The sequence below is a fragment of the Phoca vitulina genome, unplaced genomic scaffold (genome assembly GCF_004348235.1).
Source record: "Phoca vitulina isolate PV1807 unplaced genomic scaffold, GSC_HSeal_1.0 scaffold14, whole genome shotgun sequence".
In the NCBI taxonomy this organism is placed as follows: Eukaryota; Metazoa; Chordata; class Mammalia; order Carnivora; family Phocidae; genus Phoca; species Phoca vitulina.
Genome location: NW_022589717.1, coordinates 4,675,014 through 4,690,203, shown reverse-complemented (window position 1 = coordinate 4,690,203; position 15,190 = coordinate 4,675,014). Strand labels below are relative to the sequence as shown.

General features: G+C 34.5%; 1 protein-coding gene across 1 annotated transcript in view; it reads right to left on the bottom strand.

Annotated features, from left to right (window-relative positions):
- The window catches only part of FAT4 (FAT atypical cadherin 4), a 174,968-nt gene that overhangs the window by 70,921 nt on the left and 88,857 nt on the right, over positions 1-15,190 (bottom strand). Inside the window, exons 3-6 of the mRNA XM_032412791.1 lie at positions 13,755-14,016; positions 11,864-12,214; positions 4,833-5,755; positions 3,586-3,760 (exon numbers count right to left, since the gene is read on the bottom strand). Coding sequence (XP_032268682.1) covers positions 3,586-3,760; positions 4,833-5,755; positions 11,864-12,214; positions 13,755-14,016 — 1,711 coding nt within the window. The remainder of the gene's footprint in view (positions 1-3,585; positions 3,761-4,832; positions 5,756-11,863; positions 12,215-13,754; positions 14,017-15,190) is intronic.

The window sequence follows — 15,190 nt, the reverse complement described above, 5'->3', positions numbered from 1 at the left end:
ATGGAGAAACAGTACCACAAGTACTGGTTAAGTTTGTTGGTCAGTCCACAAAATCCTCCTTAACTATGATTGGCTGAACTACAGTTTTAAAAATCTGTGGTCTTCTTGAATGGTGAAATACTTACTACATAACATATTCTTTGGAAGTTTGAAAAGAAATCTCTGCTACAAATAAAAAACTTTCTAAAGTAGTAAAGTATAAAATGAAACAATGTGACCTGCAATTTCTAAAAAATGTTTTTTAAACCAATGCATCTATACATCTTCTAGTAAGAATACTTATGTAGTAAGGGACAGGACAAATATTTCTAAGAACTTTAAAGTATTCAAAATGCATGAATTGCCATTCTTATTAAAATCATCATTTACACACTGTGATAGGCATATTTAGTAATTTAACATATGTTGTATCAATCAAACCTTATAATAAACTACTTTATAGTTAATTATCACCATATTACTGAAGAAGACACTAAGATTGAGACAGATGATATACCTTGCCTGAATCACAAAGAAAATTATGACAGAACTAGAATTCAAATAGATTTAAATTCAAATTAAAAGTTTTTATCATTATATCACATAGATTATTAGTGGGTTTGTTTTGCAAATAAAATAATTTTGGAAATCAATATTACTTTTTCAAATTTTACTTTACCTACACACTAAAAACACTGTATACTCTGAACTTGAAAGTCAGCTATGCTGACTGAGGTCTGAATCATACTCTGCCACATAGCTGTGTAATCCTGAGCAAATTATTTTTCTTTTTAAGATTTTATTTATTTATTTGTCAGAGAGAAGACGCAGAGGGAGAGGCAGGCTCCCGCTGAGCAAGGAGCCCAATGTGGGGCTCAATCCCAGGACCCTGGGATCATGACCTGAGCCGAAGGCAGACACTTAACCGACTGAGCCACCCAGGCATCCCCTGAACAAATTAGTTAACCACTCTGAGTTTGAGTTTACTCTAAGTCAAGTCAAAAGAACAGGTTAAGTCCTCAAGATGATGAAGAAAGTGATGTGTAGAAACTGGTTAATGTCTGTAAAACCTGGTATACTGCATGACACAGATGGCCATATATCAAAAACAAAAACAAAAACAAAACAAAAAACAACATTCCTTTCTTCTTCACAATATCTTCCACCCCTTGACTGCATAGACACACAAAAATAATTTAAATTCTCAGAATTATGTGGTTGAAAACAGGCACTCTTGTCTACATGGTTACATTCCTTCTCTGCCATGCCTTTTGACTTAGAATGTTCCAAAGTACAAATCCTCTGATGGAGAACTTGTGGGCTGTGCCTGCCCATCCCAAGTCACCCTGCACTGCACCCCTAACTCTCACAGTCACATCCTGCTTCTCACCTGGGGATGACCTTCACGTGACTGCTGACTTAGCCAACTAGATTTCTGGTCCTGGTTTCTCCTCCCCACTTCACCTCCACAAAAGCTATGTTTTCATGCACGCCTAGAATTGACCACATATTTTCAGTAGCAACTGGAGAGAGAAGCTAAAACTGGGATGTTTTAGTAATAAAACCTTGGTTCTAAATATCTGACTATTAGCTTCTACTCAGTTTTATCCTCTCTTCTTTCTAGGCGACTCTTGAAATACTGGATTGATATGAGCAATGTGGTAGTGGCTGCATTTTTTTTACATGGGGATGCTTACCCTTTGTGCCTACTAACCATGAAGCAAAATACTGACTACACACATAATAAAACATGCTTCAGATCAACTTGGTTTAAGCTTTATGTGGTTACCACACCATATTCTGTTCATCATTCCTCAGAATTTTATAGTTTACATAAAATGTAACATGGTCATTCACACATATTAAAAAAAAAAAAAAATACAGGGAATAGTGCTTTCTCTGTAGGTCTCAGATAATTACATTCCCAAAAGCAAATAGCAAATAATATATAAGAGCCTCCTCAATTAATAATCAGCGACACTATCATTTGAATACTGAACATAAATCTATCATTACTTGTAATCTCAAAATCTCCTGCTCTTTCATAAGTGGTGACATGAAACAATATATTGTATACTCCGGAATTGGTCATATATAACAAAAATATTAATAAATTATGTTCATCAAAAACATTTCAACAACAGTAAAAACAGCTCATTCGTAAACTCACAATTGTTCTTCTGTATCGGTATCCACACATCTACTTATCTATATAAATATATATCATATTCATGAATATAAATATATAAACACACATACACAATTGTATATAATTTTAGGCATTTAAGGTTCCAACAAAGTGTCTTGGCTTAAAACAATTTCAACACATTTTTAAAAACTATGTCAACATTATCAAATTCTTTAATACTTAAATAATAAGTCGTGACTATGCTTTTTAAAGATTTATGTATTTATTTGAGGGGGAGGGCAGAAAGAGAGGGAGAGAGAAACCCAAGCAGACTCCATGATGAGCGTGGAGCCTGATGTCAGGCTTGATCTCATGACCCTGAAACCAAGAGTTGGACATTTAACCGACTATGCCATTCAAGTACCCCAAGTTGTGACTATTATTATAAATGAATGTTACATAGGACAATGTTTCATAATTCATTACCACTCCTGGAAATCAATGATTAATTCATTCATTCAATCATTTACTCAACAAATAATTAAGCAATACACACTTTCTTCAAGGTCTAAAGTTTCTTTGACCAATTTTTAATTATTTCGATTTTGAATTAGAAATTTCAGTATTTATAGAATCAATATATGCAAAACAAAATAATGGTAAATCTTTTTTGAATAAATTATATTTTGTACTACCTGCTATACAACGTTACATAATTACTACTTCCAGACACTAAAAGCTAACTAATGTATATTATTTTTCATTATTTTTATCGTAGTCTGTTACACTGCTAACTCAATGAGAATACTGGCTCTCACTGATACTCTTTTTTGGAGCTCTGTGGGGCTTCATCAAATACCTGTTACAGCTACTTACAAAACCTAGAATACTAATGAAGTAAAACTCTGGACCCACTCTATTATCTCCATGACCAGTTAGAACCATCTGGATTTTTTTTTTTTTTTTAAGATTTTATTTATTTATTTGACAGAGAGAGACAGCGAGAGAGGGAACACAAGCAGGGGGAGTAGGAGAGGGAGAAGCAGGATTCCCACTGAGCAGGGAGCCCGACACAGGGCTTGGTCCCAGGACCCTGGGATCATGACCTGAGCCAAAGGCAGACGCTTAATGACTGAGCCACCCAGGCGCCCCCATCTGGATGTTTTCAAAGCTTAAAATACTTGAAATGCCTCACGGCTCAAGTGGTAGAGTATCAGGTCATCCTCAAAGGTACTCAGATGGCTTGCTGAGCAAGGATGCATTTTGTCTTACAAGAATAGAGCTCTGTACTCAAGCCCTTACCACTTACATATTTATACACCAACTTCACAAAGTGATATGTGTGCTCTAAATCATATAGATATAATCAGAGTTCCAAGGATTAGCACATTTCAACAAATATTTAATTTCATGGTAGACAAACATACTTTCATTTATTTATATTGTGAAGAGATTCTTCACAACCAGACAAGATTTACCTGAATCCGTAGCTGTGATCATCAAGACAAAGTGCTCCTTTGTTTCGCGGTCCAAACTCTGTATTACTCGAAGTTCTCCACTAGCTGAGAGAGTAAAAGCATTGTCTTCATTACCACCAAGTAGAACATATGAGAGTTTGCTATTAGAACCTTGATCATCATCTCTTGCCACCACCTATAGGAGAGAACAAGGCATGCCAGGAATGTGAGTAAAACTAACACAAGGTCTATCACGAAGTAAAATGTACCATTAAAAATAATGTCCTATGTACCAATATTAAAAGTTTCCAAAGGCACACTTTTAAGTTTCAAGTAAGAAATAAAAATGGTACAGAGTAAATATGTATTATTTGTGTAAAAATATGAATAAAATCAAAGCATAGTATTTTTGGAAGGTTTCACAAAAATTTTTGACAGCAGTTTCATCTAGGTAGTTGGATTTGTAAAAAAGGAAGTGAGAACAATGTAATGTTTTCATTACAATGAAAACAACAATGTTTTCAAACTTTTATATCATTTTCTTTTCTTTTTTTATTTTTTTTTTTTTATTTTTTTTTTAAAGATTTTATTTATTTATTTGAGAGAGAGAGCACATGAGAGGGGGGAGGGTCAGAGGGAGAAGCAGACTCCCTGCTGAGCAGGGAGCCCGATGCGGGACTTGATCCCAGGACTCCAGGATCATGACCTGAGCCGAAGGCAGTCGCTTAACCAACTGAGCCACCCAGGCGCCCCTCATTTTATTTTCTTACTATGTTTAGATATTACTGTTATACTGAAACAAAATTCAAAATACACAAATATGTAAATGTGTGCAACATGATTACACACAGAAGAACATAACTGAAATACAACATTTTAATCTACGAGGAAATCAATAGGTTCTTAGGTATAATTTTCATTAACCTTTCCTTTTCAAGATTTGTTTATCTGCAGTTAAGTATTTATGAAGAGAATGAAGAAGAGGTGGGTGTAGGAGAGGGTGGACTTTTTTTTTTTTTAAGATTTTATTTATTCATTTGAGAGAGAGAGGGCACAAGCAGGGGGAGAAGCAGAGGGAGAGGGAGAAGCAGGCTCCCTGCTGAGCTAGGAGCCCGATGCAGGGCTTGATCCCAGGACCCCGGGACCATGACCCAAGCCGAAGGCAGATGCCTAACTGACTGAGCCACCCAGGGACCCCAGAGAGGGTGGACTTTTAAATTAGATGTCTTAGAGTGAACACAATATTTGCTTAATTTAAATATACTAACCTGAAGAATTGTTCTGGGCAGTGTCCCTAAATTCTCGGGGACATTTACAGAATATGGAGACAGCTCAAACATGGGAACAAAATCATTAATATCCAGTAGAACAATGCTGACAGTGGTGGTGTCAGTTCTGGGGGTACTGCCACGATCTGCTGCCTGAACAGTTAAAGAGTAAGTGGGAGTTTTTTCTCTATCCAATGGCTTAGCCACAGTGATGGCCCCTGTGACAGAGTCGATCCGAAATTCCTGATTGGCATTACCATCAACAATGCCATAGCGAACCTGTCCATTTGTACCTTCATCTCCATCTGCTGCATATACTTGTATTATATCTGTTCCAGTAAGTGTGTTCTCATTAATCTCCACTTTATACAAGGCCTGCACAAAAACAGGGTTGTTATCATTGATGTCAAGTACCATAACTACAACCTCGGTAGACGAAGAGAGAGCTGGTTGACCTTTGTCTGTAGCCACCACTGTCAGAGTGTAATTAGAAACCTCTTCTCTATCCAGTTCTCCAGTGAGCCTCACTTCACCATCAATGGTTCCAATACTGAACTTGTTTCCCAAACGGTTTAGCAGGGTGTATTCAATATAGCTGTTTGGGCCGCTGTCTGGGTCCGTTGCTTGAGCTTTGAAAACAATAGTATCAATGGGTGTGTTTTCTGGAATGTATGTCAATTTAGGGGAAAGAAATGTTGGTGGGTTATCATTTACATCCAACAAAATAATGGAGACGTGGGCCGTGCTTGTGAATCTGGAGGCTGGAAGCTGTGGCAGGTCATGCACCTGAACAACCAGGTTGTAGAAGGACTGAATTTCCCGGTCCAAACTTTTAAGGACTTTCAGTACACCATTCTTGTCAACTGTAAACTGACCAAGGCTATCACCTGAAGCAATGCTATAGGCCAATTGGGAGTTGATGCCTGAAATGAAAGGGAAAAAAATTAAATTTTCCCAAATGCATGCTGATTACAGACTAAGTTGCACCAAAAATTCTGACATAAAACTTGCATATTTGATATATGATGCCCCAAACACACCTTATGGATGATTTAGCTGCAGTTAATTTTTTTGTAAGTCATACACACACATAATTCATTGCCTGTTAACTTTTCATGTGAAAAGATGTTTAAAATCGGCAAATGAATGATCTATATACTGCTTGCTATTTACTACGATGTTGAAATGTTAAATTACAAAAATAAAGAGGAGAAAAATATTCCAGGGAGCGAATATTTTTCTATACATTTCCTTATTTCTGTAACATAGCTCCTGAGGGTTCAACATTAACAGTGCCACACTCTATACTGTTAGCCAAACATTTAGAACTTCCATTATTTATCGAGGCTGACACCAATTTTCAGGGAAGGGTAATAAAATTTTCTGATGTACGGCATTAGTCATGGATGTTTTAAGTCTACTTTTACATTTCTTGTCAGAACCAATAAATACGTTTTAATTCTTATTAAGCATCTGGCTAATGGCCTTTGTGAAAATAATTCTTTCTCAAATTTTATTATGTACATTTAACGTCTTTTAAAAGTATTCTTTGAAGGAAATGTTAGCAGTGAAATGATACATAAGAGCCTGCAAATATAAATGCTCACACTTTTATTGGGCTATATTTAGATGCTATTTTATCTATTTTTCCTAGGAACATGTGTCACTTTTTAATTGTAAAAAATATATACATAATTTCTCATTTCAAAAAATGATTGCACAGAATATTCTAAAACAAATGAGTGGAGAGTGGATTGGCCAATCGTTTTTAGTAAATAATTTAAAAGTCAATAACAGATAAGCAGTGAAAACAGAAATAAAACTGATTTCTTGCCCCAGAAGTGTTTTCTTCATTTGTGCATAATGCCATGTACATTTTTATATCTTATCCTAAAGATGTTGGGATACTCTAAGATATTATAAGTGTTGCTAAGAAATATATTGTGCCTCTAGATAATTCATTCTTAATAAAGATTTTATACTCTGAGGTTTTACACTAGGGAAAATCTGTTGAGTTACATTAATTGCTTACGAATAGCTCCTCTACATCTGAAGTTAATTTAAACTATTCAGGCATCAGGGACACCTGGCTGGCTCAGTCAGTAGAGCATGTGACTCTTGATCTCGGGGTTGTGAGTTCGAGCCCAGCACTGGGCGTAAAGGTTACTTAAAAATAAAATCTTTAAAAAAAAATTTTTTTAAGTAAACTATTTAGGTGTCAGAAATGATGTCCACTCTGTGCCAAGAGTCTTCTAGAACAATTTAATCACTCTTTTTCTCTTTTTTCTTGCAAAATACTTTCTCGGGATTCTATGACTACTTGAGTTAGCTTTTATCTTTTCTTGAAACTTGTCAGGTTCCTTACAAAGGCAAGTTTGAGTAGAGTAATGGGATTTTCTTTTCTACTAGGTAGGCTTGTCTGCTCTTTAAAAAAAAAATGCTAGAATTACTCTTTTCCTGTGATTTTATGGTCTCTATCTAATATCCTTTATCTGTATGTTGATACAGAGAAGAAATATGTATGAAAATAACTTTTAGATGCTGGTTTATTCGTAAAAATTTCTAAGATAAACAAGGATTGAGGAGATCTTTGAAAAGTTTGGATTTTCCCCTTCATTATGAGTTGTGGCTTTTAATCTTTATAGTTTGTTTAAAACTATTCACAAGTGAACAAAGCAGTGTAAAGTTCAGAATAATTAGGACTCTGAAGATCAGGAAAAATATGAATAAATAAAGCTAATGGAGGCCACAGGTCAATTTACCAGCAAGAGATAAAGAGAATTTTAAGATCTGGATTGAACAAGGTCAACAGCCTTCTTCAACCCTTGACTTAAAATTACACAGGAATGAGGGAAGAAAAAGTTCCATCAACTGGTGCAAAGAAAAGTTCCATCAATTGGTGCAATTAATGGAAATTTTGTATAGGTGACATATAGGGATATATATATATAAATACATATTCCTAGAAAGAAATTTAATTTGAATTTATATTTTTTATATATTTTTAAGTCAAATTACTAAGGAAATCTTCTGCATTTTTTATGGTTAAATCCATCAGTAAATTTTGAATTCCTATTCTTTGAGGCACAAATTCAGATCCAATTATTACTGAGAAAGAGTTATGAAAACATCTGGATAAAATAATACCAGCAAGCAGAGATATAAAATTTAGTTCTGTGAAAGCATATAAAATCTTTCATGCCCAAGATCAAAAGAAATTAGAAAAACTGACAAAAGTACACATGGTTACGAAGTGATAGCCTAGCATTTCTACATAAATCAACTGGAATGCAAGCAATTAAAGCAAGGATCTGAACACCCTCAGTCCACAGTGTTTGCTATTTCCTGAGTAAACAACTAAATTTCAGAGGCAAAAAGAGAACATGATACCAAGACTTTATAGCCTCCTTGTAAACAGCAGAGCAGCCTCTTTTTTAAGGGAAAAGGTTTGGTGGGGTAGGTGGGTGGGATAAGTAATAAATATTAAACTTTAACAAGAATTATGAAAAAAGAAAAATTTGATTTTATATTCAAATTCAAAATGACAGATACAGATACTAAATACCATTCCAATGAACTCACAATAACAATCATCTTTGAGAATATAAACATAAAAATATAACAACTCCTGTACAAAATACTGCCACGCCATCGAAGAAACAGCTCTCATCTCAGGAACTTCATGAATCCTTACTGTTACAATTACAGGCCACAAAAGCCGCTTATATTTACTTTACTGTAAAGAAAAGAACTTTTCATTTCTGACAAATCTAAATGACTTTGGGCATGTGCTCTACAGCTAGAAAAGAGATGTGGCTAGATAGAAACATTTGTAGTATCCAAAAAAATAGAGAGGCCAGACCATTTGTCTTTCTCTGTTCTTTGCATCAAATATTCGAATCATGAAACAGTACATACATTATTTTAAAATCTGTAATCTACCCATAAGTATCAGGATTTGACTTTAGTGGTGTTTTATAGCTCACCAGGTCTTTAAACTTAAAACTGTTCATACTTCTAACCATTTGTGTTCAATGTTCTGAAAGTGGTTTAGTCACATGATTCCTTCTGAAAGTTTTATTGTGTGTGTGTGGTTGTGTGTTTTTTTTTTTTTTTTTTTTTTTTTCAGTCTCAGGAATAATTTAGTTCCAGGAAATATAGCACATAACTATAGGTATATAGTTCTGTTATGAAATGTGTGTATTTATTTACAGTTCGAAAATGTTGTCTAATTATGCTACGATAAGCTAGCATTTGTCTACGTGTCACACAGCTGTAACCCATGGAACTGCTTCAGACAGCATTCATCTTTATGAAGCAGTTCCAACAAGGTCACCAAGTCACCGGAATATGAAACTCCTTTCATTTGAATGACCTGCAATTGTACCAAGCATGGACAGGTGAACTTATTCAGCATTACCATTGCATTATTCTCAGAACACTCTATGACTCCCAATATTTTGAAGAGCATATGCATTTATTTCTAGGATAATAACATAATAATTATCAAAGCCAGTATATTTCCATGAAGTTAAGTTTATAAAAGTTTGCCTCAATATAATACTTTTTACACTGTATATAGGGAAGCCTTGAGATTAATACATACACTATTTATCTTATGAAAATAGTTAAGATATTTGACCTATTCTTATTAAAAGATTCTGTAATCTCAAATTTGATGTTGAACTCTGAATCTGGTTATAGGGAACAGAAAATAGTAACTTTATTTTTATATAAAATTTCTTCAGATGATAATATTTCCTCATCAGGAAACTTTTGATCAGAGATTAGATGAATTTGTTTTTTTTGGGGGGGTGGTGGTGTTTTTTTTAAGATTTTATTTATTTATTTGACAGAGAGAGAGAGTGAGTACAAGCAGGGGGAGCAGCAGAGGAAGAGGTAGAAGCAGGCTCCCCACTGAGCAGGGAGCCCGATGCAGGGCTTGATCCCAGGACCCTTCAGACCTGAGCCGAAGGCAGATGCTTGACCGACTGAGCCACCCAGGTGCCCCAAGATGAATTTGTTATTTTAAAAAAATGTCTAAATAATACTGTTTGTGAAATACTTTGAGAACTATTCAGTGTGACCAAGTTGGCAATTTTAAACAAGCAAGGTTACCCTTGTACAGTCTTATCACAATCCTTGAAATTCAGAAAGAATAGGAACCATGTCCTATATTTTAGGTCAAGGTACAGGAAATTACACTGATAAAAGTATTCAAAACTAAAACAATGGAAAAATGTAGCTTGACACTTTTTACCCAACACAAACACAATTAAAGGAAAAAAAAAATGCATGAAAAGTAAGTAGAAGTCAATGGTTAATGTATGTCTGTGAATATGTGTGTGTGGAATATTCCAGCAGATTTTCACAAAGAAAGTTTCTTATTTGCTATTTTTCAGTTCCCGATAATTGAAGGTATGAGGATAAATATAATTTAGTCCAGAGAAGCACACAATCCTATGAAACAACAGTCTCTCTATAATGCATAATAATGAATGACAAAGAAACATGGCAGAAAATTCTTCACTACAGAAAAGTCAGGACCAGTCACAAGGACAAATAAGATATTCATATCCAGGGAGCAGATAAACTAAGGTTATAATAGAGAAATCAACTCCCAAAATAGAGATTAAGCTCAATTGTATACAAAGTCTAATTGAGCTGAGCTGGGCTGATGTACGTGAAACAGGGTGAGCAATGTTCTTAGGCCTAGACTGGTTACTTACTAAATATGCCACAAATTTCTGTTATTCTTATTAATATTATTAGCAACAGTAGTAGTACTAGTATTACAGATACTTCTATTTTTATATATATTCCTGTGACCAGTATTAACTACTTAAACATAAAAGGGGAAAACTTCAAAATGCCCTTAATGAATTCTGAAGAAAGTATTTCCAATTTTATGAATTGAAACATATATAAAATACTGTGCTTTTTGCCCCTCATATCTTTCTCAGGGACACTTGTAGATAATCCTGAAAGGATCGTCTATATAAGTATAGAGCAGAATGTTGAGATAGGATGGTATTCTGAAATTACTTTAATCATTCATCCAAGTCAGTAAGAATCAGGAAATTCTAAATTAAGATTGATATGCCTATGTCCCTAAGCATATCCTCAAGCTAGAAACCTATTTCCTCTTTAAAGTTCTGCCCCTTGTTTTCTCAAGCGATAGGACATTGAACTCATCCAATAAAAGGGGAAACAAGGTATTAACTTTCCAAACAGTTCAGTTAAAGACTGATAATCTGCACAATGTTATCTCTAGTCCTGTATTATCCGATATGTATATTGACAAACACATCTTAGAAGAAAGACCAGGAGAGTTATATTTTATTTTATTTTTTGAGAGTTATATTTTAAAAGAAAGTTTGTCAAATGCTTTTGCAATAAATAAAATCAAACACATGTGAAGTCTAGATTTAAAGCAAAATCTCAACTTGATTATATAGCATAAATTAAAGAGATCTGAGACTGTCCTTTGAATCAAGCATGAAAGCTTCCTAGAATATTATTAGAACTTTTCAGTCAGAAATTTAAAATTAATTATGCATTAAGTATTTTTTAAAATGTTGGTTTTCCTTTTGCTTCCAAATTTTATCCTTTTTATGTTAAAATAATATATACAAACAAATATTTTTATTAATCTGACAAAAAACTAGTAAAAAGCTGTTTTATGACTTCTACATTATTAAGCTGTGATACTGTAAAAAGGGAAGAAAAAGGTTATAGAATGATAACAGTGCATGCTGTGTAACTGTTACAAATAAGAATTTAACTGATAAAGCACTTAATTTTTTTTTCCATTTGATAGTAGTCATTTATTAACTGACCAGATTACAAAAATAATCATGGTAGATACCTAAGTTCATCCTTCTAATAAGCTTAAAGCACTTAATTTTAATCCTCTATAGTTAAATCATAAATCTGTCCCTCTTTGTGACAACTGAACACAGTAAATAAAAATAATATAAATCTGTGGACATTTTTAATAAATTTTTAAGTGTATAAAATAAAGTACATACCATCATCTGCATCGGTAACATTAAACACAAGAACAGTAGATCCTAGAGGTAGATTCTCCATTAAAGATGTGCTATATGAATTTAAGCTGAAAATAGGTGGGTTATCATTTACATCTAGTACATTAAAATAAACTCTAATGGTAGTAAATTGTCCCCCACCATCTTCAGCTCGAACAGTAAGGATATAATATTGCTGTGCTTCATAATCTAATACTCGAGTCAAATTAAAGACTCCAGTAACTGGATTCAGGAAAAATATGCCATCTTCATCATCTTCATTCACAATATATGTAATTTCTCCATTCACACCAGAGTCATCATCTGTAGCTAAAATAGCTGCTACCAAAGAACCTATCAAAAAAATAAATTAATAGTCTAAAATTAATGGGATAAGGGTATTACTAAGAGAATATATACAGACACCAACAAATTTTATTTGTACAGTAAAATATTTTAACTAGAGAATCACTATGAAAATATAGTGAACACAGCAGTCTGCAGATTTCTATATTAGCACTGATACCAACCTTCCCAAATATTAACAAAACATATAGCATATTAAATACTCAGTAAATTTTATGTTACAGTGTAAATGTTCTGGAGAAATAATACTTCTGACACTATTTTTCTGCCTGGCACTACCAATTCGTGAACATATTGGTGATTGCAGTGAACATATATTGGGGCCCATTGCTAGTATCAGGAAGTAGGGGTCCCCAGAAATAATGCAGACTTAAGCTTAGTGGATATCACTTGATAGCTTGTGTGGTCATTGCTATAATTAAGGCAGAAATAAATGTGATGATAATTTCATGAAGGACTTGCACAACTCATGTTGGGGAGTGAAGGGAAAACTGCAGTAAGAAGTAGTCTATAAATATTTAATTTCTTTGTCAAATGAGTTTCCACAACATATGCCTTATTACGCAAAATCATTCCAAATGTAATTCGGAATAAAATTTCAATTTTAGATAAGAATTTCCAATAATGGAAATGAAGCAAACACACACCAGAAATATGGATCTTTAGTACTCAAACTCAACAATCACAACATAATATGTTCAAAGAGGCAAGCTGACAATTCAGGACGAGATTCTACTAACACTTACTGGGTACATGCTAATTCCTAAGCCCCATGTTAGCTACGGTATATATGATGTATTCTCTGAATTAACCTTTACCTTAATTCTAACAGGAATTATTGTTTCCATTTTACAGAAGGTAAAATTGAAGCTAAGAGTAATGAATGAACTTGCCCCAGGCCACACAGGCTCTAAGTGTTAGAGCTAGTATTCACAGATTTTCATGTGCTTTTCTTTCTGCTTTGTCTACGTAACACTATAATCATATTAGAATTTTTATAATATCCATTTATTTTAATTTTTATAACCAATTAAAATATGTTAAAAATAAAGATGTAGTCCTGTCTTGCAAATGCCTTTCTGAAGTATATTGACTCAGAATGGATGCAGAGGTAGCAAAGTACATGTTATATGACCATTTTTTAGAAGTCAGCATTTAGAAATGATATTAACACATAAAATGTTTAAATGGGCTGTAAAATATCACAGAGTATAAAGTGGGAAAGCAGTATCAAAATTGTTGTTGCCAGAAAAATTAACAACTCATCACAAATACTTTCAGAAACAGAAGTATTTGTAATTGGTAATCAGATGAATTGCTAACCTCATTTGCTCTCAAAAGTCTAGCAATTTTTTTGGGAACTGTATTGAAGGTGGTTAATTAACAGACTAAAATACCTAGCACATATATTTTTATACCTAGCAGCATATGGTAAAAACTAGTCACTAATTAAGAGCAGGCAAAACATGGTCCATAATTGTAGTCAAAAGCGATCTTTGCAAAACATACTTAAGGGTGTGCCACCTACCTGGGGTTGTGTCTTCTGGGATGTCAAAAGAGTACACAGGTCTGGAGAACTTGGGCGTGTGGTCATTCACATCACTGACAGTGATATTAATTCTCATATCTGAGGATTGAAGACCATCATCTGCCCGAACCAGCAAAGAATATTTGGAACGGCGTTCCCTGTCCAACCGCTTGGTTGCTATCAGATCTCCAGATTCAGGGTCAATGCGGAAACTGTCATCAGCTCCACTAATGATAGTGTACGTGACCAGAGCATTTGCACCCTGAGGAAAAGACCCGCATCTCAGTTGTTAGAAGTACAACAGTAAAGGGCACCATTTCTTATGTTGAGTATGTATTCGACAAAGTGAGGCTTTTGGTTTTATTTGATAAGATACTAAAAGATTTCAAAAGATAACAAACCAAAGTAGTATATTACATCATCTTTCACCACTCATCCATTAAATAACACAGAAAATCTCAGCCATCAGTATTAGCTATATATATTTTTTAACTCATAAAATGTACACATAGAAAGGAGTCAAGTTGTCGCTACAGAAAATACAAATGACACTACTACTATTAACCGCATAACCAGAGGATTTGCTGAAGGGTGGCTCTGTGCCAGGCACTGTGACAGCACTATGTATGCATCCTCTCACTTCAATTCACAACTTCATGGGTGCCATTTCACAAATGAAGACACTGGGTTCCGAGATGCTGGTTAACTTACACATAGTCACATTGCAAGTGTTAGTGTGGATTTCAAACCCAAGTCTGCCTGACTCTGAGCTCATGGTCCTTCTGATTCAGCATGAGAAGGTAATTAAATGAGACAAGTGCTAAGTGGAGGAGGCTTGCCATAGACACTGTAAGAACCAAGAAGAGAGATGGATTATTTTGAGTTGATTTCTTTAGGGAAGATAATAAAGGAGAGTATATATGGAGCTGAATTGGGGCTTGTAGAATTTTTTTTTTTAAGCAAAGACTAAGGAAACATTTCAGTTTAAGCAAAAATGCAGAGGGAAGGAGAATGATATGTCTGGATTACTCACTGTTAAACAGTTTGTTAGAGTGGAGAGTTTAAATGAAGAATAGAAGAAGGTCAAACTAACATGTTAGGTTATGGGTATATTTTTGAGAATCTCAACTGCAACACAAACTGCCTTGAATTTTATGGCCAAGAAAATACTAATCTTGTTTTAATTGGAAGCAATCTCTCAAGGTTCTTGATATTGTAGGAAGAACTAGAGTGGGGAGAGGCCAGAGAAGGCAAAGAGTGAGTAGAGTTTGGCCCCAAGAGGCTGGGGCTTCAGTTCCTCAAGGTGAAACTTTCTACAATCTGTATTCTTTGTAGGTTCCAAGTCCATGTTCTATAAAATGAAAGCAGGGGTGATTTCTTATGTACTCTTAGATCTTTGAGCGGTGGCCCTCAAAACTTTGAAGTCTAAACTAGAA